Source organism: Misgurnus anguillicaudatus, chromosome 11 (genome assembly GCF_027580225.2).
Source record: "Misgurnus anguillicaudatus chromosome 11, ASM2758022v2, whole genome shotgun sequence".
Classification (NCBI taxonomy): Eukaryota; Metazoa; Chordata; class Actinopteri; order Cypriniformes; family Cobitidae; genus Misgurnus; species Misgurnus anguillicaudatus.
In genome coordinates this window covers 29004446-29031508 of record NC_073347.2, presented here as the reverse complement: position 1 = coordinate 29031508, position 27063 = coordinate 29004446, and the positions used below count along the sequence as shown (strand labels likewise).

The 27063-nt window shown below is 37.4% G+C and overlaps 1 protein-coding gene across 1 annotated transcript in view; it reads left to right on the top strand.

Annotated features, from left to right (window-relative positions):
* The window catches only part of dntt (deoxynucleotidyltransferase, terminal), a 186249-nt gene that overhangs the window by 99685 nt on the left and 59501 nt on the right, over positions 1-27063 (top strand). Inside the window, exon 9 of the mRNA XM_073873489.1 lies at positions 6199-6294. Coding sequence (XP_073729590.1) covers positions 6199-6294 — 96 coding nt within the window. The remainder of the gene's footprint in view (positions 1-6198; positions 6295-27063) is intronic.

The window sequence follows — 27063 nt, the reverse complement described above, 5'->3', positions numbered from 1 at the left end:
CTGAGGTTTGATCATAAAACATTGTTATTGTTGACAATTAGGATTTTTGTACTGCTGATAAAGTAATAAAGCTTTGTTGATATAGGGTTTATTGAGCTCGAGGTTTATGAGGCAACAGACGTTTCCCATGATCTTCTGTGATGGGAAGACACAGTCATATCCATTTATAAGACGAATGCTCTTGTTAGGTTTTATTTAAAGTTTTTCACTCACCAGCCAATTTGGCTACAAAATGTTTAAGTTACCAGCCATTCAGAACTTCTACTAGTCAAAAAAAGAACAAGATTATAGCTTTCATCTTTATGCCTTTTTCACATATGTGCACTGTGTATGCGGTAAATAATTTTTTACGTACCCATGTGAAGAGGTTACAGCTTTCACACAGCATGCGTATGCGGTCCATCCGGTCCGTTGCAAATATGGTGCGGTACAGCAGTGCTGCGATTGTTTCTGCACCTTTAAAGGAACACGCCCACATTTTGGGAATTTAGCTTATTCACTGTAACAGTATACATACTGGGAACTATATTCTCTGAAGACGAAGCACTGCTACTTGGGCGGAGTGATTTGCTCGCAGTATGTATACTGTTAAAAGATTGCTGTGTCTCATATGACCTTGTTATTTGTACATGGTGTGACTATACTAATCACAACACATAAATAGAAAAATATTTGTTATTTTGTCACTTGGGAGCAGTATGCTAGCTGGAGCCATTCACTTCCATTCTTTGTGCTAAGCTAAGCTAGCAGGTGCTGCGTCAGACAGAGTCACAGCACGCACGGAGACGAGAAAGGCATATATGGACCCATCCAACTCTGGGGGACACAGTGAACAAGCCACATTCCCAAAATGTGGGCGTGTTCCTTTAAAGTCTATTTTGCTGTACTTGCACGCTAACTGCACATGTTGAATTAAAGTGATAGTGCATGTTTAGTCTTCAAAATGAACATGGATTGATGTGAAAATGCAGCAGTTTCACCATAAATGCATACATACGGTTTTAACAGACACATGTGTGTTGACGTGATTATGCGTCTGAGTGGAACTTTACTTCCGGTCTCTGTTTGTTTAATGGTCTGACTAGTTGCTAAACTAAACTCTGAAACAAATATCTCATCAAAAATAACAAATGTTTTGGTTTCCTAAAGACACGGGAAGATGGCGACCATGGATTACCGCTATTTGATGGGAGGTTTGGCAGCCGATCTGTAATTAAGATAATGCATACATTATATAGTACACATTTTACACAGTAACATTAGCTAAGGGGGCGTGAACCCCAAAGCTTTTACGCCCGTGGCCGGTGCATGTTTTCTATTGTTTCCAATGGAAGCTCGTTTTACAAATAAGCCAGCAGCTAGCGTTTTTTTTTTGGCGAGCTCGGGAGATTTGAAAGAGATTCAACTTTGGATGAAAAGCTCCGCTCTTCAATGTCAGTTCTCACACAGCCGTCCAATCACAGGGGAGGAGGGGTGGGACAAGTATCACAACAACCAACCGGCTCACAGCTCAAGTATCACCGCTACCAAAGGGCTCGGCTGAAGAAAGCTGGCGCTCATCTGAAAAAAAAGGCTGGCATTTGCGCTAAAACTGTGCAGATTTGGCTTACATCTTTACAAAGAAATTAACAATCGAACATAATTTATAAAAAAGTAACCCGCCAAAGTGGCTAGTGATTTGACAACGTTACCTGCCACAGCTGTTTTTTACCAGCTGTTAATTTCAAACCCTGATTGTATTGTAAAAATGATTAAATTACCTTTGCTAAATCTATCATGAGAATGTCTTAACCTAGGGACAACCTTCCGATCTGTCTGACGAAGCCAATACGGAAGTGATTTCAACTGCAATAGAGACAGAGCACACAGCGTCATAATCTGAAAACCACGCCCACCGGAGAGGAAAACAATCCATCTGTCTCCATTGACTTTGTATTGCGAGAGGCTTCCTCCTTGTCATTTCTGGCTTATAACAAAAACAGAAAAATGCCTAAAAGCTGCTGTGTGACAGGGTGTACAGCTAACAAGCCAAAAAAACACAGCAATACGTTTTTATAAGCTGTCGACCCCAAAAAACGAGCGTTTAAAGACATAGAAGTGAAAACGGGCAACTTTTCTTAGTAATACTATTAGTAAACTGCGCCCACTAGAGGGAAACGTAGTCAGGATCCACTTTTTTTCCCTAAAGGCTGGGTTTTACGGCTCGACAGCTTATAAAAACTTAATTCTGGGTTTTTTTGGCTTGTTAGCTGTACATCTTGTCACACAGCAGCTTTTATGCATTATTCTGTTTTTTGTTATAAGCCAGAAATGACAAGGAGGCGGCCTCTCGCAATACAAAGTCAATGGAGACGGTTGGATCGTTTTCCCCCTCGGTTGGCGTGGTTTTCAAATTAGCATAACTGCTGATGCGTGGTGACGCGCGGCCAAGATAGCGAAAAAATAGATATATGCATTTTTATATACAAAATATTATTTTGTTGGTCTTGACATGCATGTTATCTGTTAGTACTCATTTGGTTTGATGTATTCAGAGACTACAAGGATTTGTATTTTAAACCTTGAATAAAATATATCATTTAGATTTTAACACACTTTAAAATTATTGTGCAGATTTTCCCAAATCTAACATAAATTGTAATTGTAATTGTGAATGTTAATGATATAGTTATGTTTTAACATCTCTAATACTGATGAAAAGCCATGATAAAGCCAGAAAAATACTAATTTAGCAAGTTTATGAGAAAACAGGGCTGTGTGACCAAAGTTCATTTTAATATCATTCTCTCTGGCACCAATTACACGCTCAATGCTCATCTTCTGTTCTTAATTTAGTTACACAAGCACTAAAAACCTAGTAGTCTCATAGTAAAAAGAGACAAAGAGAAAAGAGATTTAGTCAGGAATCAATTTTATTCTGATGGAAATCAGTTTAACTCACATCACATCCAAATTACTTCTTCAAAGCTCGTAAGTAGGAACTTCCCAAGAGGAATTTAAGGCGGCATCAGGTAAGATCAAACGTAGCGTCTGGCTCTGTAAGATCCCAGATTTGTTTGTTCCTCCTTATCTTTCCCTGGGATGTCTCGGCTTTGCGTCTGTTCCTTTTACAGATCTCCATCAAAGCAGGTGCATGGTGGCTGAAATAACACGGCGTACGGTCCAACACACAGGCGGGTTTAAAGAAGATTTATCTGCGTTCTCTGAGGCCCGACTTGTGAAAGTCTAGATCAAAACCCAATGACAAACTGCCTGTGTGATCCTGTAAAACGTTCCCTCAGCTCTGTTTCTTATATTCTGTCCTGAAGACTGTGCCAGTTTTTGGGCTGTGAATGAACACATACACTTAGTTAACAGGCCTTAAGAGTCTGATCATAAATGACTGGAGTCTGTCATTCTGTCAGATGTGAAGGACGGGCAGCGTGGCCAAAGAATAAAAGTTTTAATCTTTTGCATTATGAGGATATAATGCATATATATCAATTAACCTGATATCATTGATTTCAGTTTCTGTATGATGGCTTTCTGATGTTCAATTCTATTCACATTAATCCGTATTTCACAGTTTTCACTATTGCAAAACAGCTTAAAAAGGACACATTGCAGAATACACATAAATTCAGAAAATTATAAATAATTGTGTAGTCCAAAGCTGGCGTCGTCTGGTTATATGAAGTTGTGTTTGCTTGGCTGGTTGTTTTGAGAGCCTCTTGTCCGTGCCTACGCTTGTGTTTTCTCTTTTGCAGAGGAATTCACATTTGTACACTTCTTTGGCAATAAATTTATTCGTGTTTCTCAAGTGTGTTTTTCAGAGTTTAGTGTTTCGAGCTGCAGCTGCTGTGAATGTGCCACCTGATCCATTTATCTCTTCAGGGAGTAAATGTGTCATATGTAATATACCTTAAAGGATCTCTCTACATATACTGAGGCTGCTGTGTATCTATGAGAGATTATGAATCTGAGGTCCTGGCCTGATGTATAGAGTAAATTATTTTGTCTGCCTGTGTTGGGTTTAAACATAACGTCTAATAAAAGACCTCTAATAGCCGTCCAAACACAGCCCAGACATCTAAGACAAAAATTGAGGTGTCAGTGCAAATTTTGTAGATAGCTAACAGTAGCCCAAATCTAAATTAAATAAATAAATAACACCAAACAGCTTGTAAATAAATGCTGAATTTGCTTAGATTATATATCATACATCTCACAAGTTAATTTGGCAAAAATGTAACTAAATTTTGGCTAGATATGGGTTAGCCGGACAAAATTGAATCTATAGTTAAAGGGACATTCCACTTTTTTGAAAATATGCTCATTTTTCAGCTCCCCTAGAGTTAAACATTTGATTCTTACCGTTTTGTAATCCATTCAGCTGATCTCTGGGTCTGGCGCTAGCACTTTTAGCATAGCTTAGCACAATCCATTGAATCTGATTAGACCATTAGCATCGCGTAAAAAGATAACCAAAGAGTTTCAATATTTTTCCTATTTAAAACTTGACCCTTCTGCAGTTACATAGTGTACTATGACCGATGGAAAATTAAAAGCTACGATTTTCTAGGCAGATATGGCTAGGAACTATACTCTCAGACTGGCATAATAATCAGTGACTTTGCCGATGTAAAATGGTTGCTGGAGGCGCAATGATATTACGCACTGCCCGAAAATAGTCCCTTTGGTTACTTTTAATAGCAGGGGACTATTTTCAGGCAGTGCATAATATCACTACGCCTGCTGCAGCCATTTTTCATCAGCAAAGTTCTTGATTATTACACCAGAATGAGAGTATAGTTCCTAGCCATATTGGCCTAGAAAATAACAACTTTTAATTTTCCATCAGTCTTAGTACATGTTGTAACTACAGAAGAGTCAAGTTTAAAATAGGAAAAAATATCGAAATGCTTTGGTTATTTTTTTGAGCGCGATGCCAATGGTCCAATCAGATTCAATGGATTGTGCTAAGCTATGCTAAAAGTGCTAGCATCATTCAGATCAGTTGAATAGATTCCAAAATGGTAAGAATCAAATGTTTAACTCTAGGGGAGCTGAAAAATGAGCATATTTTCAAACAAAGTGTAATGTCCCTTTAACCTAAACAGTGAAATGACGGCAATTGCTTCTTGGATATAGTTTAAAGTCTTAAAATAATAATTTTTGTAATTATATTTACGTTATGTATTTTAAAAATTTATATTAATTTTATCTTTATATTTTTCTTCACTTTATGTCTTTGTTTTGTCATGAGTTGTGTTTCAAAATTGCTTAAGTATTTACTTTTGACGAAAAGCCATGAAATAGCCTGTAATACATTTTGGGGCGGTTTCCCAGACAGGGCTTAGCATAGTCCCAGAATAAAATGCAAGTTTGAGCTGCTTTCATTTAAAAACACCTTGTCCTGGCTAACCCTTACATATATCGGTAACATTGTTTTGTTTCAAGATGCACACCTGTAATGTTATTTGTAAGGTATGTTTGTAAAATCTTCTTAAAGGACCTAATATAAATAAGGCCTAGTCCTGAATTAGCCTAAACACTGTCCGGAAAACCACCCCTTTAAGTACATCTGGGTGGTTGAGGATTTATTTTATTTCTACAGATTTTAAAGGTTGTACTTCTCAAATCAATAAACAGTTGGTTTCATTCGATTCGGTTCAGTTCAGATAAATTCATTCATTCACTTAATTCAGTTAATTAAACTGAGCTTGTGAAAACTTTCCTCACTACAGGAGTCAATGTGTATTAAGTGGTCTGTTTGTCTTTTTACAAAATTTGTCTTTTTTTGGAGTAAGAGTTGTTTTAAAACTATCCCTATTATTCTCTAATAATACACCCTTGCTCCCAGAATGCACCTGCCTGTTGGTGTCTGTAGTATGAAGTGTCAAAGTTTCTCAGAGTGACTCATTTTCATAATCCCTCGACACAGCCGTGAAAGTCATAAAAACAGGCCTGACAGCTCCTGACGGCAGCATGAACGCTGTCGAGTTTAATGACGCGGGGCAAATAGCTTATTTAAGTAATAAGAAAAGGCAAAAGTATTAAATGAACTGTGTGGCTCCATGCTATTACTCACAGACTCATTGTAAGTCGCATGGGATTTACTGGATTCTCACAGTGAGACAGTCAGATAGCAGTAAACATCCACTCATTTTATATGCATGTCCTTACTGTACATCTGTCTGTGTGTGTTTGAATCTATAGGGGAAAGGATTTCGGTCATGATGTTGACTTTATCATCAGAACACCTGTGCCAGGTCAAGAGGACGGACTCCTACAGGCGGTCATTGACAGATTTAGAGGCCAAGTATGTAAAATATCATGTTTAACTTTATTTCACATCAGAAGACATATACTGTATTAACCTAATGGAGTCATTTGGACCAAGGGTTCCCAAACTTTTCATTCTGTGAACCACTTACAGACGATTCACATTTTGCGTCTAAAACCTCACAGAAAACACAACCGCGCTGTTTCCCCTCGTTCTTTCCAGTGCACTTTCTATGCGGCATTCTGAAAAGCTGAAGTATTTTCAACTGGCTGCAGCGTCGCCGCATCTGAAAAAAGAGCCTGTTGCATGTGCGAGTCTCATGCACGTCGCGACTGCGTCGCTCTCTGTTTGAGCGTGCCTGATACACAGCTACATTCAGTATATTTGCGTACGAAAAAGACGCAAAATGTGAATCGCGCTTATGCTGCGTTCAGACCAGCTGCGGTAGAGGCGTCAAGCGCAAGTGATTTCAATGTTCAGTCAATGTAAAGACGCGTTGACGCATTTCTGGAGGTCTGGCGGCGCGGATGAGGCCGTCTAGTTCGCGCAAGCTCGAGTTTAAAAATTTGATCTTTGGCGAAAAAACGCGCCGCGTTAACCAATCAGGAGCTTGCTCTAGTAGTGACGTGATTACAGAAAGCGAGCAGAGTCGCAGAAGCCCCTCCCATGACGCAAATTTCCGTGTGACTGTCTCGATGACTAGAATTTCACACGTGGCTTTCACATGCGAATGAAGCGAGTAAACTCAAAATGTTCAAGCGGCAAAGTAGATGCGGTAGATGCGAATTTGATGCCTCAAACGCGGCTGGTGTGAACCCACAGTTAAGACGGGTATAATCCATCAAAGCACCCACCAAAATATTTTTTATAGAAATACCTACAAAAAATCTAGAAATTCAAAAAGAAATGTTCTCTTTGGGAAAAAAGTAGTTTATATTTTCATTTTCATTGTATGTAAGTATGTAACTAAATTGCAATCCAAAAATACCTAATATAAAAACCATTGTCATTTATAGTTATTAAGAGGACAAAACTTTTTGTTTCATTTACTACAACAACCAAGCGACCCACCTGATCCCTCTGTGCGACCCACTAGTTGGTCCCAACCCACAGTTTGAAATCCCCTGATTTGGATTAATTTAATGTTGGATGTATGGTATGTGTTTTTCGGAGCTTCGCCACATTTCTAAAGATAATTTAACTGCATTTAAACAATTAACAATATTATTTTTTTGTGTTCAACTTACGAAAGAAGTTTGATGCAAGTGACGTGAATTGGGCAGCGTGATTGCCGCGAAAACACGCGCTATTTGACTAAAACATTATTCAACTAAAGCGAAAAGTTAACATGACACAAGTTAAATCCTGCACATACTATAATGTAGAGCGAAGAACGCTGGTGTGTACGCAGCAAAATGGGGCATATACACCAAAAGTGAATTCAACGATTTCCGCAAATAGATTACATACAAAAATGCAAATGACGCAAAATTGGTGGCGGGATTGACGCAAAACGCATTATTTGCCTCAAACACGTCTTCCGCGCAAGTTGAAAAAATTCAACTCAAGCTAAAAATTTGTATGACCGAACTTCATATCCAGCATGTAATATTGATTGAGGAACGCAATGCGAATACACGCTTCGCGTTTGGTGTGTACACTCCATTAGGGTCAGAAGGATGGTGGAAACTCAAACATTGCTGTTTATGGGACTCAAAATTGTACCATTAATTTGATTTTATAGAAAAGTGAATTTGTTAAAAATGTACTGTATTGAAAGGATAAATGTGTGAATGAATACCTTGTGTAGATGTTGTTCCAAATGCCTGTCTGAAAGCATTATGGTTATAAAAAGCACAGTGCTGTGTTCTGCTAAAAGCACATTGATCTGTCTGAAAATTTTCAGATGTGCTGAAGTATGTCTGTCTCTCGCTTGATTTCATTGACTCATTATTTCCATTATTCTGCCAACTGCTGGGGAGCGGACATGGAGGTCAGATGATGTTGTTGTTGTGAAAATCTTTAATGGTCACTTAAGACAGACTGTAGGAAATCTCTTTATGCTGTTAGCAGACAAACAACTTCCCCTTTGTGTCTATACATGTGTGTGCTGAAGTCTGTCTGCATGAATAAAGTGTTTGCGGGAACAAGTTAGTTGCGAACGTACAAAGTGACCAAGAGATAAAATGTCTTTTGTTTAGGAGATTGGATAATATTACATTATAGAGACTAAAACCACAAAGCAACCACCCTACAATAAAATGTAGAAACATTGCAATGTTAAACTTATAATAATACACTCATAATACCTTTTGCAAAGCCAAATGCTCACATGAAGCATCCAGTTTAGTGTTTTACTGTTTAAAACCTGTGCAGCCCATGGGTAAAATCTCAAGCTCACTGAGCAATAAGAAACCTAGAAGAACAAGCCTGTACAGTCTCCCAAAGGCTCTTCTTTCCTCTTACATCCTTCAAATAAACACCCTGTACAGCACATACTGTACGTTACCAACAACATTCAACCTTTTCCCAGAATCCTCTAGACTCCATCTGCAACAGATTCTCTCAAAACCCTTTCTGTGTGGAAGGGAGTCAAATGCGTCCACCAATCAGTGCCCAGACATCACAGGAGGGATTTAAATGTCGCGTCTGACTGAAACATCAAGCGCTATTTGCTCTTAGTGTGAAACTGAGCAATGAAATGATGGAAACTTCTGGAGTCTGAGGAGATTTATAGCTTTATTGATGAAATGAAGCAAAGCGGTTTTAGAGGAGATGTGATGTGTTTCTGAAAGATTGAAACCATTCAGTTCACTGTCCATTGTGTTTATATTCCTCTACACTAAAGTCTCTGTCAATTTTTGTTGTTTTTTGTCAACTTGTATATTTCGTAGGAATATTTCAGTTTTATTTGTGGATGTCTAGTGTTCTTGTTAAGTGCATTAAATAAAACAGAGGTTTGATGGCATTAGCCCAAACATTGTCAGGTTCAGTTGTTCTTCTTGAAGGGCAGATTTGTAGCCTTTTCTTTTTATTTATAGATTTGCTTCCTGGCAAACTAGGACGTGCTGGAAGATGCCAGCTTTTAACTCATTCCCCGCCAGCCATTTTTGAAAAGTTGCCTGCCAGCATTTTTTTGTGATTTTTACAAAAGTTTCACAAAATGCCTTCCAGGAAATTTTTCTTTTAAAAATATATAAACATACAAATATATCAAATGAAGAACAGACCCTCTGCTTTCAAACAAACAATAAAAACAAACAAACAAACAAACAAATCGGGAAAAAACATTTCATTCTATTTATATTTTTTCTCTGCTTTCTCTCTCTCTTAAATTTTTTTTTTTTTTAAATACTTTTTTTTAGCAAAAAGCTAATATACCGAGCCCCTAAGGCTATGTTTACATTAATGCGTTTATGCTTTAAAACGCGTTACTTTTGCTACGTTTACGCCTTTCATCTACACTACATCACCGTTTTCGACCCTCATAAACGGTTAATTTTGATTTTATAACTAAACAGAAAGGTCTTTATGATTTAAAAAGAAAGCATTCTAAACAGTAGCGAACTTGAAGCAAAAATAAATTTCAGCAAATGCAAACTTCAATCAAACATATAGTAAGAAGTGAAGTATTGCTTTAGCCTACCAGAAATGCTTATTGCATTAATTTTTAAAAGTGTGCGAGGTCCGTGCACGTCCTCCGCTAGCAACACACACAATAAAAACAAAACAAACAAACAAACAAATCGGGAAAAAACATTTCATTCTATTTATATTTTTTCTCTGCTTTCTCTCTCTCTTAAAAATTGTTTTTTTTTTTAATACTTTTTTTTAGCAAAAAGCTAATATACTGAGCCCCTAAGGCTATGTTTACATTAATGCGTTTATTCTTTAAAACGCATTACTTTTGCTACGTTTACGCCTTTCATCTACACTACATCACCGTTTTCGACCCTCATAAACGGATTCGTTCGCAAACGCTGAAGACCCTGTTTTAGTTTGAGAACTCAGACGTTGCTCTGAGTGTAAATGAACGTAGACGGAGTCTTATGTAAACGAACAGCTGATATTAACGTGACAGCGCATCATTTTCAAAGTAAAAATTATTTTATTGATGTAAATGTTGGTTTGCAACGGAGGTTTTGCTAAAAATAGTAAACATCTACCAACCAGCTATTATAAACGCTATATCGGATTGTTTTAACATGTATCCTTATAGATAATGTCTGTTTTATATTAATGTTTGAGTATTGTTGGGTTTAATGTGTTTATGTTTTGTTTAAATTTAGTTAGCTTACGAAAGATAGACTGTAATTTTATACGCCATATAGGCGTTGCAAAGGCCAATATGAAGGGAGAATTGTAATGGGTCAGACATTATTTTCCAGTTTAATGTAAGTTTTGTTTGCTACTTTAAAATGAATTTCGTTTCAGATAATTGGTCTCTTAATTTTAATCGATGTTTTTTTGATAAGTTTTGTGAATATAAATTAATAAAACATTAAACTCAACGTCATTAATATAATGCTGGTTTAGGCGCTTGGCTTTTAGCTATTTGTGTGTTGCTAGCGGAGGACGTGCACGGACCTCGCACACTTTTAAAAATTAATGCAATAAGCATTTCTGGTAGGCTAAAGCAATACTTCACTTCTTACTATATGTTTGATTGAAGTTTGCATTTGCTGAAATTTCTTTTTGCTTCAAGTTCGCTACTGTTTAGAATGCTTTCTTTTTAAATCATAAAGACCTTTCTGTTTAGTTATAAAATCAAAATTAACCTATTAATCATATTAATATGTTGTAGGGGGAGCTAGAACAGTATAAGTGTTTATGTTTTGTTTAAATTTAGTTAGCTCACGAAAGATAGACTGTAATTTTAAACGCAATATAGGCGTTGTAAAAGCCAATATGAAGGGAGAATTGTAATGGGTCAGACATTATTTTCCAGTTTAATGTAAGTTTTGTTTGCTACTTTAAAATGAATTTCGTTTCAGATAATTTGTCTCTTAATTTTAATCGATGTTTTGTTGATAAGTTTTGTGAATATAAATAAAAACAATAAACTCAACGTCATTAATATAATGCTCGTTTAGGCGCTTGCGCTTTTAGCTATTTGTGTGTTGCTAGCGGAGGACGTGCAAATGACTTTTTGTCTAAATGACTATTTCGATAGTTTCGTTTTTGCTCCATGTCCCCTAGGGGCTCCGTAAAAATAATTGCATTTTTGTTAAGGAATTTTGTTACAGATCAGATTCAGAATGATTATTAAAACATATACAGAGTTTAACATGAGTAAATATTGTTTTTGCTTCAGTTTTTTTATAAATTGGGTAAGTCATCTAGTGGATAATCGCAGATTGCAGATTAACATAAAAATTCATCAAAAACTTTTATGCAAATGTTTTCTCTTAATTGACGAGATAACTCGTCAATGAGGGGGAAGAGTTAATGTATTGTATTTTTTGTGTAATATACTTCAGATAGACAGTGGATATAGTGAATGGACTGTGGAAGATCTGTGCATGTGCTGTATGAAGTTGAGAGTAGTGATAGACCAATATATTGCAATGGCCGTTTTATCGGCTTATATTTAACATTTCGGCTGATTGTTATTTCTGTTCCTTAAATTAGTTGTTCCTTTTACAAAGACATTCAGATTGCTTCAAATCTGCTAAATCCCGGCCTCGTGCCTTTTAGAAAAACTACATTGTTGTCAAAAATCACTAAATGCCACGTTGATTTGTTGACAGAATCCACTTAACGCAACGTTGACTTTGTGCACTTGTCCTCTAAGAAGGTGAAATTCAAAGTGCAAAACGACCGTGGATCACATTCAAACTGTGCCCCCTAATATTTGGTTCAGTGTTTTTGAGTTTCATCATTTGCAATGGTTCTAGATGCATATTTAATGATTTTGCAATTGTTTACTATGTCTTGTCCAAAAAGTGGATTTTTTTTAGAAGTTGAAGTTTTTGCCACAAAAGCTTGCATGCACTTAGAAGGTTTTGCAGCTAAAGACAATAGAATGATAAAAGTGACATTTAAGGCATTTAAATGACTGACTAATAACCTTTTCATTGGCATTAAAGTGAAATTACTGGTTGACCACCAGTTTAAAGAACAGTGGTCCTGTAGCTCACTTCGTGAAGCATTGCGCCAGCAGTGGAAAATGCCATAGGTTTGGTTTAAGAGAACACGCTTACATATGTAGCCTACTGTTAAAGATGTATCTCTTCAATGCACCATAAGTCACTTTGAATAAATCCTCTGCCAAATGCTTAAATGTAATGTAATGTACAGTGAAAGTAAATGATGTTTTTGTAGCTTTGGAGTTGACATTTGCATAAAATTTAAACAGCACAAATGCATGCTTTCTAGCAAGTGAGAGAAGAATGAACTAAATGTAAACTTAAATTGTCCATCTCTGTTATATTCACAAACCATGTCGTAGTTGCATGTTATTAATGCAGGGCTTTAGGATGTATTAAAATCTCTTTATAATTAATAATGTTTGTTTACTCTGTTAGTGTAAAGCAGCACATAAATGTAATTGTGTTTCCTTAAAAACATGTTGTTTGCCAAGCTTAATGTTTTAGAGGACAGACTGGGCCATGTGTTATGTTCAGAGGTTATCACAAACATGTGCAGTCATTTGGAGAGAGAGAGAGAGAGAGAGAGAGAGAGAGAGAGAGAGAGAGAGAAAGAGAGAGAGAGAGAGAGAGAGAGAGAGAGAGAGAGAGAGAGAGAGAGAGAGAGACACAATAGAGTCTGGACAATAAACCCAAAGAGATGCAAGAGATAGATGAGCAGGTTTGAGCGTGTAAGAACGATGAAACGAGCAGTGTAGCCACCTGTCACCCTACAGGAATGAATGTGTCGTGTGGGGAGAGCGAGTGGGAGGTGACTGAGCTCATGATGGGTTGCCTGTCGCCCTCTCTGTCATTTCAGAGATTAAAAATAACCCAGTGCCTCACGCTTTTAACACTCTCTCTATCTCTCTCTACTCTGCTCTCTTACCTTGTTACTAGATGCTGTGTCTTTATGAAATTTCAGACCTGGATTCAGATCTTGCCCGGTGTTCTTCTTCCCCTGAGGAGTAATCTTTAGTCATCTGAGTTTGAATGCTGTCCTCCAGCCTCCAGGGGGCGATGGACAGCCGTGATTAAGTGAAGTTAAAGAAGGTCGATTTTAAGTCGAGTAACCTTGTCATGCTGGATCTCACCCCTCGAGGCTCATGTATCGTTTCAGTCGGTGTGTAAAGTTGACAATGACTTTTGTATAGGAAATATTCAGGACACAATCTGCTGAAGTTTATCTTATACGAACCAAATTGTCTTTTGGTGCCCTGGGCAAAGTTAGACAAATGTCAATTACCTCCACGAAACATTTTAAGCAAAATGTCCAAACTGCTCATTTCCATACAATGAAAGAGAATTTATTATGTCAAGCTTTTTCGTCTTTTTTGGAGTCTGCCATTGTAATTTATTTTATTTAATTTTATTGTATGGAAAACACCTCAGATTTTCTGATTTGCACACAAGTTGAAACCAGATTGGAGCGAGTAAATGACACGAATTGTTTACCCAAAATAAAAATACACTAAGGACCAGATTTACTAAGCAAATTGGCGTGAGAGCACAATTTAGAAAAAGATGCCGATGGGAGTGGAAATTTCTGTGGGTGATTTATGGCATAGCCGTCAACCCTCCCGTTTTTCCCAGGAATCCCGTATTTTACCATGCTACCCACCATCATCTTGTTTAAATAATTTTCCATATTTCTCCCGTATTTTTTATCTTTCTATAAAAAATCTGTAATGCGGGTATTACATAGGACGTGTTGGGCCCTGCGCTTGCCGCTAGGTTCAGCGCAGCCAAGCAATTTGCGCTGCTGGACAAACTAGGCAGGGTTTTCAATAAATTACTAAAGTGTTTATATTTGGGTTAAATGGTGGATGAGGAATACAGAGTATTGAATGATGTTGCCTGTCTCCATTTCACGTAACTTTAAGCTGACTTCCTACAACAAGCTACTTAAAGGTGCAGTGTGTAAATTTTAGCGGCATCTAGTGGTGAGATTACGAATTGCAACCAACAGCTCAGCCCACTGCTCACCCCTCGCTTTCGAAACGCATAGAGAAGCTACAGTAGCCGCCACCAGAAAATATGTCATCGTCGAGACAAAAATGTTTGTCCGTTAAGGGCTTCTGTAGAAACGTGGTGGCACAAAATGGCAACTTCCACATAAGGGGACCCTCGTGCATGTAGATAAAAACATCTCATTCTAAGGTAATGAAAACATAACGATTTATTATAAAAAGGTCTTTATACACCCATGATAATGTAGTTTTGTAAATTATATTGCATTTCTATCAAGAGATCCTTCTAAAAATTACACATTGCACCTTTAACTTAAAACACACCTGACATGCCAACTTGAATTGCTAAGTGTTTCCATGACACAGCTTTTCTTCCGATGTGTCTTTAGCACACTATTATTATAATGCTCCGGGAATTCTGAATATAAGCTTTTCGTCCATTTTGATTTTGGCGCTTGTGTGGATACCCATTTCTGTTGGCCGCGCGGGTTATCGTCACAGAGCGCTAGTGGTTGAACGACTTCAAATTATTTAAAGGCGACTGTTATGACATCAAAGTTGAGTTGACGTTGACTAGTCGTTGATGTCAATCATACAAAACACGAGATGGGACTGCTTTGCAACATGCCATAATTTATTAGCAGAACATTAATACAGATGCTGATTATACAGCTTATGATGCAACTTAAATAAAAAAAATTATACAGCTCATATGTTGCAACTTAACGTAACAATGCAACAATAACTCCTGTTTTAGAGCATTGTTTTATCGATGCATGTCGGCTTAAAGGGATACTTCACCGATTTAGCATTCAGCTTTGTATCTGTAGAAACCCGGCAGGATTACTGAATGACCATGTTTTCCTCCCTCATTTCCCCCTGAGAGGAGAGATATCTGCATTTTGGTTCTGCAAAAAAGTCCTCCGATGATGTAATATGACGATTTTTGCATCATCGGAGGACTTTTTTGCAGAACCAAAATGCAGATATCTCTCCTCTCAGGGGGAAATGATGGAGGGAAACATGGTCATTCAGTAATACTGCCGGGTTTCTACAGATACAAAGCTGAATGCTAAATCGGTGAAGTATCCCTTTAACAATGCTAAAATTATACAGCTCCTATGTTACAACTTAATGTTAACAATGCAACAATAAATCAAAAAAGTATAGTGATCGCGACTAGTCAATGTCAGGCTTAAAGAGTCACGACATTACATTAAGGTCGACTAGTTGGTTCAACCCCTACAGAGCGCAGCGCAAAAGTTAAAATATTTTGAACTTTGACCGCAGCGTGAGCGCAAGCAACAACAAACCGCCGGATGATGTGCGCGCTGAATGCGTGTGGTGTGGTTTTTATAACTCTGCGTTCATATTTTCATAACATCCATCATATCTCTGAAGAGTCTTTAGTATTATAAGATTTATAAATCATTTTTCAGAGACGCAAAAATTTAATTTACATAATGACCAACATAATTTAATAAATTTTATTTTTGGACATTAAATATTGACATAAAAAACTATAAATTGACAAGCGCATGCCTTAAGTGCGATTTATACTTCTGGGTAGGATCTACATCATATGCTGTAGGCTGTGCGCTTAGCTGGACAACAACGCGTTGATTCAGCAAGGACTGCAAGCGCTGTGATTGGTTTGCTAGAACCCCTTCCAACAGCCCCCAAAAACCCACAATATATAATGTAGCATTTCCTTGTATGCATTTCCGTGACAGTAAAAAAAGGAAAATGGGCCAAATTAAGTCCAAATTAATCATGCAGTATGATTAAATTAAATACTCATTTTGTGTCTTAAATAAAAAGTACACGCCTTTTCAGTGCTAATTTTTCACTGCATGTCTTTAGTAAGTCCCGACAGTAGTATTTAACTGCAAAAGAGGCGTTTCCACTGGCGCAAGCTGTTAGTAAATCTATCCCTTTTAATACACATTTTCAGAAGCTATTATTGTAATGTGGATACTTGTAATACAGTGATTAATAATGAGAGTGTTTAGTTGGTCAATATTATGTAAATTAAGCAAGCAGTCTCTTGTTGCTAAGGTTTTATCCTCCGGTAAACACAGTTTCTGGTGGTAATATATATCACGTGTTGAGCTCCAGGCCTCAAGAGGGCGATGGAAGGTTGGTGATGAATTGGATGTAAAGAAGGTCGATTTAAGTCATGTAACCTCTTCATGCTTCATGTCGCCCCTCGAGGGTTTTCTTCCATTCTCTGTGTTACAGCATAACATCACTGTTTTATTCATCCGGCCTGCTGGGAGAGAGGGCAGATAGAGAACATCTGAAGAGATATGTCCTTGTAAAAAGATGCTGCTGCATTTTTGGCTACTTTGAAAATGTTATGCTTTCATGTTCCTAATAAATTTTTTAAATTTCCCATTAATATTAGCAATCAGGCTGAGCCTGAATGCAAAATAGAGTCAATATGTTTGCTTGTTATGTTTCGGTCTATTGCTGTCTAATACTTAAAGAGCACCTATTTCATTGCTTAAAAACAACATTATTTTGTGTATTTGGTATAATACAATGTGTTTGCATAGTTTATTTTTCACATACTGTACATTTTTGTAGCTCCAAATTTCACTCTCTTCCTGAAACACACGGATTTGAAAAGCTCTGTGTCCCTGATTGGCCAGCTAATCTGTATGTTGTGATTGGCCTGAATACATCTGATGTCAGCCGGAAATGTGACGCTCCTTACCATGTTTGAAAGATTCGGTTGATAACAGGAGTTAACTTACAGGCTGTGGGTCTGAAGGGGGAGGAATTATGATAATGACGGTCTTGTCTACATCACCAATCCCAAGAAGTAAACTGTTGCCTACTCTACTCTGTTGTAGTCCAAGAAAAGAGATTTACGTTCTCCCGTCATCATTTACTTTGGGGTTTGTACCTTTTGCATATCGTTAACATATAGCCTACTAATACACACTTACACACCAAAGGAAATTTAAAAACGTGAATCGGAAAATAGGCGTTTTTAAAGGAATATTTCACTCAAAAATGAAAATTCATAATTTACTCCCTCATGTTGATCTAAACCTGTATGAGTTCTTTATTCTGTTAAATGCAAAAGAAGATATTTTGCTAAATGATAGTATGCACACAGTTGACAATTCCCACTGACTTTCATAGTAGGTAAAACAATAACTATGGATGTTAATGGGTACCGTCAACTTTGTGCTTACCTTCATTTAGCAAAATGTCTTTGTTCTTTGCGTTATACATCATTATGCCAATTCTACGCCATTTCAAATGCGCAAAGCATCCCGGTTTCCATTTCGGTTCCATTCGAACAAGTGTTTAGATGGCCATTCGAACAGATTACAGACGGTATAAACCACCCCTCTCAAACCAATTACATTTTTAATCGTTTTGGATCTTACCTAGGTGTTTACATGGGGCATTTTCATTCGGATTAAATGTTTAAACCTGTTGTGTGTGGGTGAAGCACTGTTGGCTTTGAGACCTCAATCATTTGACAGTGTTGGGTCAGTGGCTCTCTATTTCCCACTGGTCGAACCTTTAGCCCTGGGCCTTCAACCTTCAGACAACACAACACACAGAGACCCACAGACTCATTCACTGTGGCAATTCCCTGAGCTCACTTTGTTACAGAGAGATTTATACATGCTTACATTTAAAACAGGTGCTATATTTTGCTTTTGTTTGTCCACGCTGACAGGTTTGTGAAGAGTAACTGTGCTTCATCATGAGGATTTGAAGAGTTCCAAAATGCAATAAATCCATTTTGACTAATGTCGGTAAAAATGTGTTTTCTATACCAAAGTGACAAGATGAAAACCACTATTTTCTGTTACAGACTTTCACATAGCATCTTTTGGTTATAATAACATAAAAAATTTTAATCCATAATTTGATTTTCAAAGAGTTATTATACAAACGTTTTATTTCCCAAAATGCTAAAAATCTATTGAATAAATTTATAAATGTGCATTCATCTTTGCCATGTTATATTCATTTAGTTGACTAGTGGTATACACTGATTAAAAAAATTAGACATTAATGGCATTAATCAAAACACTTACGACTGTCATTGCTGCTGTCATCCTTGGGACGTCGTCGCTGAACTTTTTTGACAGTGATCAGTTGTAAAATGTTTTGGTCCTGCTCGATTTTCGTTGACTGAGTAAAATAATAAAAAGTTTTTCATAAGATCTCCTAGGGTCAATGTGTTAGCATGATAGAAGCTTGATGCTGTCGGGAGAACAAGCAACAGACGGCATTTTTTCATCTCCCGAGTGCCTCTCGCGTAAATTATTCGATTTTGATGCCTTACGTTTCTTCCCCGTCACAGAAAACCACCACAGGTTTATCAATGCAATCAAAAGTATTATTTTGTTTTTATTTGTTTGTTGATCACAAAGTACAAAGTAGATGAGGAAAACTAGGATTATATGTGTATTCAACGCGCCGCCATTGTTGTTTACAATGCGTAAAATGGTGCACTGTGATTGGTTGAGCGGATTTATTGCATTCTGCAGAGACGGAGTCGTCATTTGGAAAAAATGGAGAAAAGATTACAGAATAACACGCGGATATCGGATTTTGCGTAAAATTAAGAAGTTACTTTTTAATACTGACCTGATACAATACTGATTTTGCTGGTAATGTTTTTTTTTTTTTATTGCGTTAATCGCATTTTGGAACCAAACTCTTTATTTGTTTAGAGAACTTAAAATCACCTGAAATGCAAATAATATTTTATAACATTGATCTTATCTTACAATTTTAAGTAGACAATCCATTTACATTTATCCTCATAAAATTAACATAAACATAAATTCTTAGTAAATAGTATATTTTATTCTAACTTTCCAAGCAAATTATTTCAACCTAATTTGAATTACTATTTAAAAGTTATTTCATTGAAATGTAAGAAAACATGTGAACAGGTCAGTAACTGTCATTGAAGAGAAAGTATGTTAATGTTAGTCAAACTCTTGACATGTTTATGTCAAGACATATCAGTTATATATAGTATGATGTACAGTATCTGTCTGAATAGTGACACAAATAAGAGCGCGTGTAAACCAAAGCTTTTACGGTGGCGCATGTTTTCAATTGATTCCAATGGAAACTCTGCGTTTTTCAAATAAGCCAGCAGCTAGCGTTTTTTTTCCGCGCTGAAAACCGGCGCTCGGCATTTTTTCGCGCTCGGCGTCAAGAGTTGAAAGAGATTCAACTTTGAGTAAAAAGCTCCGCTCGTCAATGTCAGTTCTCACACGGCCGTCCAATTACAGTGGAGGAGGGGCGGGACATTACCACAGCAACCAACCGGCTCACAGCTGAAGTATCACAGCTACCAAAGTGCTCAGCTGAAAAACAGTTGGCATTCGGTGTCCTCAAGGCGTTTTCAGTCGTGTTTAAAAGTTTTGGGGTGTCTAGCCCCTTACAAAGAAACTCTATCCACACCTTCAGTACTAAGGGGTTGTGCACACCAAAACTTTTACGCCTGCGGCCAGCACATGTTTTCAATTGTCTTCAATGGAAGCTCAGCGTTTTTCAAATAGCCAGCCGCTAGCGGTTTTCTTCCACGCTGAAAACCGGTGCTCGGCGGTTTTTCCGCGCTTAGCGCTGAGCGCCGAGAGTTGAAAAATATTCAACTTTGGATGAAAAGCTCCGCTCGTCAATGTCAGTTCTCACGCGGCCGTCCAATTACAGTGGAGGAGGGGTGGGACAAGTATCACAGCAACCAACCGTCTCACAGCTGACGTATCAGAGCTACCAAGCGCTTAGCTGAAGAAAGCTAGCACTCAGCTGAAAAACAGCTGGCATTCGGCGTTGTCCAGGCGTTTTTAGCTGCGTTTAAAGTTTTGGTGTGCACAACCCCTAAGGCTCTCATAAGCATCTTATATACTGTACATTTATGAAGGCCAGGTAGCCTACATATAATACTTTGATAAGTATTGTCCATGCTTGTGTACAGTATTATTTCAGTTCTGTCAAAAGCATTTTTTAGATTTTGAAATGAAGTCAGTGAGGTGTAATATCTGCACATTATTCACTGTGATCTGCTTCCCGTCTAGGAATCAGTCAGTGTAGTTCCCGAATCAAAGGCGTCACAGTTCAAACGTGTTGTGCAAACACAAGCTAATCTTTGCTCTCGGGGCAGCAGGTTTGAAGCCTCCACCTCTGACTCATCAATGTGACATTAGATCAGCCATCGTCATGGCGACAAACTTTTCCATGTCAGATGTGTCAGCTGGTTGTTTTCCCTTCAAAAAGAGCAAAAAACTTCAAATGTGTAAAAATGCTGAAGCATCACATATTGTTAGCAAAAAATATAAACACTTGCTGAAGTGTGCCACCATATTCCTGTTCCTGCAGCTCAGTCAGTGCTAGCAACATAAAGTTCAGGGGTTTGAATCCCAGTGACGCACATTGATAAATGTGTTGCTTGAATACTTTAGATTAAAGTGACGTGTAGTGTCAATACACAGCAAGCTATTTAGCTTTTTTAAGATGTCTAATAGCCGTTCAGATACAGCCCAGATGTCTATGCTGAAATAAGACAAAATTTGGGCTGTCAGTAAAAATTTAATAGATGTCTAACCATAGCCCAAAATAAATGAAATATAAAATGAAATGAAATAAATTAAATCAAACACATTGTAACCACTGTTGACTTTGCTTACATCTTACATCTCACAAGTTTTTTGGCAAAAAACAAATGTACGTTTATTTTAGCTAGAAGTACATTTAACCTAGACAGTGAAATGACGGCTACTGCATGCTTGGTAAGATACATAAATGTGAGTATATGGGTTTTGCTGTCAGGCTGTTTGATGGTATTAATATAGCGGATCATCTATAACTGTCATCCTGTAACATTTTAATAAAAATAGTTGGATTTGTACTGAAATATAATTCAATCATATCCAAGATTGCAAGAGAAAAACCCCCCAAAAAAGTCTCACAATCATTTTGGTCCAGACCTTTATTGATGATGATGTTATATAATGATAGTTCATACAGTATTGACTATAGCTGAACAAATCCTTCAATGTAAAACTCTTATATGACTTTTCTGTCTGATACGCGTCACTCTGATCGGAGATTTTAATGAAAGTATCATATTTTGGATTCATGTATTTAGTTAAAGCTCACATAACACACGCTGTTTCTGCATTTCTGATGTTAATCTGGAGTACCTATAGCAGTGGTTCTTAAACTTTTTCTGCGTGCGGCCCCCCTTGTGTATGGTGCATTCCTCTGCGGCCCCCCCAAAGAAAATTTATGACAAAAGCTGTTCTAAAATTTAACATTTTAATTAAACAAAACATATTAAGTTATACAAAGTAGTGCTGTTGGTTAGTCGCCTTATTTTTTTAGGTTTAATTACAGAGAATTCCTGATAAATTAATGTATTTTATAAAACGTCATAAAACTGGGGCCCCCCTGGCACCATCTCGCGGCCCCCCTGGGGGCCCCGGACCCCAGTTTGAAAACCACTGACCTATAGAGTCGTATTACATCCTTTATATCTCCAATGAGTCTTCAATTTAATTAGATTTATAAAAGACAGATTAGCTTAACCGATTCTTTCCGATAACGTACAAACAAATTCAGAAGGAGGAGTGAGTACGAGTCATGCAACACACTGTTTAACTTATGATTCACTACATGTTCGTGTCATTTTTAAATAATATCCATAAATATGCTTATACGCCTATTTCCAAAATTACAAATAAATTGAGCTAAATATACATTTTGAACTAACAGACACTCTAAAGTCACCCGTAAAGACTTTTTCTTCCACTGTTTACTATTTGTACTGTCATGACAGCGATGGTGCTGTCAGTTTACCTTGTTGCATCTTCAAAAGTGCAAAATAAAATGTGACACTGAATTTGAAACAGCTTATTGTAATTTCTGCATCCATTATTAAAGCAATTATTAGTAATACAGTGGAAATTAGTAGATTTGGTTAGCATGTTGATTTACAGTGTGCGCCCCTAAGTTTTCTGGTTGTGCCCCTAAAATTTTCAGTTGGGGGCCACTGTGCGACTTGTTAAAAAAGTTAGTCTGGAGCCCTGCATGCCATTGTTGAGTCTTGATATTATACAAAGCAACTGTATCACGTAATTTGATGTTTGTAAGTTTTAGCGTCTCCTGTTGATTGATGGGTGGGCGGGGTTTTCCGGAGGAAGTGCCCATAAAAATAATTGATACAGAAACCCCTGAAACGTCAACTAGGCCCGTATTTGAAAAAACTTTCCAAAACTTGTATGAACCCTGGCGAAGTGCATTCTGCACAGAAATACTCTGTAACACCCCCAACTGCTTTTTTGACACTTTGCCTACGTTTAGCATGAGGAAACAACTCTATAACTGTGTTAATAAGTCAGAATGCATGAAATACCATTAAACCCCCCCTTTAGTTAATAACATGAGGGTATTTGATAATAAAATGTTCATTTTGTTTTGGGCTATTCTTTTAAATGCCTGATTCACAGGCTTTTAATGCATCATGTTTATGTTGGTTTTAACTAGATTATCAAAACATTTGCAGTTATTCTCACTTTGTAAGAACACTTTAGTTGAAACTATTCAAAAGCTAAAGTTGATAAAGTTAGACCCACATCTTTAAGATTTTATTTAATTCAGCACAATTGAATGCATTCAACAGAGTGGATTTTACTAGCGGCTGAATTATATTAGCGAGATAATACGGATCGAAATGCCTCTTAATTCATTTTTAATGAGATGAATAGCAAGCATTAAGGGCTGTTGAGATGTTTCCTGATGAAATAATGATGGTCGTATCGTATGTGTGGTGATTGTGAGTGGAGCGGTAAGTTTATCTCTGAGACGTTCGCTGTAATTGTGTGTGAAAACAGCTCTCATGTCACAACTGCAATGCCAAGAAAGCTGTGTTAACCTTCACAAAAGCTTTATCGCTCCCAGGGGCTCATTTGTGTTTGGTGTATCTGTGTGTGTGTGTTTATGAATGAGGCTCTATGCCAGTTTATACTATTCTGCCACAGTACACGCTGTAAATACATACTCGACTGCTGATGATAAAGTACATACTTCTGGAGGTTCACATTGACGGTGGCTTCATTCATACACACATTATTTTTTCAGTAGCTGTATCTTTAAGCCAAAGGTCTGTTGATATGTAGGAAAGTTCAATTAAACAATCACCAATTCTGGATGCCAAAGAATGACAAACTATTAAACAAAATGTAAACTAAAATAAATCTATATTCTCTTAACTCTTTAAATATCTCGTCAATCAAGAGAAAACGCTTCCTCGCCAATGACGAGTATTTCCGTCTTTCAGCAATACCGCTATTATCCACCAGGTGGCGCCCGGAAGTATTGCCCTATGGCAAGCTGCTGCATGTCCGTGTCTGTTTTAAAGATCGCTCTGAATGGGAACTCTATGAAAAGTCCGTCACAAAAATGAAATTATCTCTGCTTTTTGCTCAACATGTGGTGTTTTTGCAGAAACCTACCCATATTAAAAGCTGATTGCAAAAGAACTACTGAAGGTAGGATGAAACGGGTTTTTTTTTGTTTGAAAGCAGAGGGTCTGTTCTTTTATTTTATATATTGTTTGTTTATATATTTAAAGAAGAACATTTTCTGGAAGGCATTAAATTTTGTGAAAATCATGAAAAACAGTGGCGCTGGCTGGCAACTTTTTTAAAAAACGCTGGCGGGGAAAGAGTTAAAGAGCCATTAAAGGGACATTCCACTTTTTTGAAAATATGCAAATTTTCCAGCTCCTCTAGGGTTAAACATTTTAATCTTACCGTTTTGAAATCCATTCAGCTGATCTCCGAGGCTGGCGCTAGCACTTTTAGCATAGCTTAGCACAATCAATTGAAACTGATTAGACCATTAGCATCGCGCTAAAAAATAACCAGAGTTTCGATATTTTTCCTATTTAAAACTTGACTCTACTATAGTTACATCGTGTACTAAGACCGACGGAAAATTAAAAGTTGCGCTTTTCTAGGCAGATATGGCTAGGAACTATACTCTCATTCTGGCGTAATAATCAAAGACTTTGCTGATGTAACATGGCTGCAGGAGGTGTAGTGATATTACTCACTGCCCGAAAATAGTCCCCTTGGTTACTTTCAATAGCAAGGGAACTATTTTCAGGCACTGCGTAATATCACTATGCCTGCTGCAGCCATGTTACAGTACATCCGTCACTCAGCTGAAAGTCCTTGATTATTACACCAGTTTGAGAGTATAGTTCCTAGAAAATCGCAACTTTTAATTTTCTGCCGGTCTTAGTACACAATGTAACTACAGAAGAGTCAAGTTTTAAATAGGAAAAATATTGAAACTCTTTGGTTATTTTTAAGCGATGCTAATGGACTAATCAGATTCAATAGATTATGCTAAGCTATGCTAAAAGTGCTAGCGCCAGACCCGGAGATCAGCTGAATGGATTCCAAAACGCTAAGATTCAAACGTTTAACACGCACAGATGCACCATTTAAATTGTGTCATAATCTTTAATATGAAGTCAAATGTGAGTTTATTGAGAGACATTATGGGGATGATTTTACAGTCAGATGGAGTACTGTACATATATTTGGATGAACGGCTGGATGAGGTTCAGTCTGTCTGACAGTTATTACTCTTTAAGATAACTGTGTAAGATTTATAGTCTGTCAATGTGATATAGTAGCTCAACATTTATTACATGTGCTGCAATTAAATGGACTATCTGTAATGTTAATCGTCTTAATTCTACTTCTGTCAGTCGCTGGAGAATCATAACAGAAATCAATTCACAGAGCTGACTGAAGCTTTTCTTCACTTTATATACATCTGTCCATTTGTCTATCTAAAACTCGTAGCATTCATTTGTTCATTTATTTGTCACTGTCTTTACGTCTTTATTTTTACCCAGCTGTTCTGTTCTTATATTGTCATTAGTGAAGCATTACTTACAAGATTAAACGCAGTGTCCTGCACCATGTGTGCTAAATGATTGATTCATAAGTACTAAAACACATCTAATGACCAGAATATAACTGACTCTTGACCACCCAGCCTCTTCTAGAAACAGGCAGAAACACCCAGATCTATCTGTCATCGATACTCTCTGACTCTCTTTCTCTCTCTCTCTAGCTGCGTTTCCATTACCCTTCAAATTGTGCAAATAAAAAGCAAATTTGTAATTAGCAAAAACTGCATTTAGGATACAGCTTTTGCCGCTTGCAGTCAAGGGAGGAGCTGAAGACGCAGCCGTCAAGTCGGACAACTGCTGCTTGCCATAGCGACATGTGGGGCGTGTTTCTTTATTTAATCGTGAATGAAGTGAATTAGATGGTGAATGTGTATAAAACAAATCGTTTAATAAAAGTTGCAACCAGAAATGCTTTTATTGAATATTTTAATTGCTGTTTATACCGTATGAAAGCCTTGATTATTAAAATACCAAGAGTTTCATCTTTCGCTTCTTTTTCTTTTTTTTAAATATATGAAGCCATATGAGCATACCTGTCAACACTCCCGTTTTCCCCGGGAGTCTACTTATTTCACACCTATCTCCCGCCCTCCTCCTGTTTTGTCATTTCTCCTGGAAAGCTCCTGTAATTTAAACACCCCTACCTCGTTATCTGAATAATCACATCAATATATTATTCCAAGGTTGTCCAGTTGCCAGATCTTGTATGAAACGCATCTTACTCACACAATAGACACATCATACAATTTTGAACTCATTTTGACCGCAACCTGGCAACCTACAACTCGGTTGCGCTGTTGATATCTGTGCAGGTAGTCGGGGGAAGTCGCATCACTTAAAAAAATGGTGTTAGAAAGCTCAGGTGGTGCTACCGCAAAAAAACTAAATATAGCTGCAAATTTAACAACAGCTGGATGGAGAATTTTTAGAACTTTAGTACTTTTAGTAATTAATAGTGTAATTTAATTACTTTTTCCTTGATAAAAGTAAAGTAAGGGATTACTCTTATAGAACTATATTGTATGGTGGAAGAGCGCTTAGTTTGCAGCATTTCGACCTGGATGCGCAACCTGATCTCACGAATTTCCGTGGCATAGTCACGGAATTTTGTGCTCATTTTTCCGTGGCATTCTCACGGATCTCCGCATTTTTCCGTGGCCCTGCTACGGACTGTCTTTTTCGTGGCATTCTCACGGATTGGTTACTCAATTGTTTTGTCCTATTTTCTTACCATTTTCGTTCGGTTTAGGGTTAGATTTACATGAAATGACATCCCTACCCAAACCCAACTCTAACCCCAACGCCAGGCGACAATTGATTAAAGTTTAGAAAATATAAAAGAATAAATCAGAAAAAATTGTATAAACCAATAGTTAAAGTGACATACTAACGCAAACACCAAATCTAACCCTAAACCGAAGTGAAAATGGTTTGAAAACAGGAAAAAGCAGTTGAGTAACCAATCCGTGAGAATGCCACGGAAAAATATGCACAAAATTCCGTGACTATCCCACGGAACTTTGTGAGATCATGTTGCGATGCGCTGTAACATCATCACTCCTGACTACTCCCCCCTCACTCAAACTTCCATCAATATTACTGCGCCCGAGGTCAAAGTGCTGCAAACTAAGTGCTCTTCCACCATATAATATAGTTCTCATTTTTTATCCACTTCGCCACGCTTTATTGTGTGCCACCATACATACTTGTTTAACTACT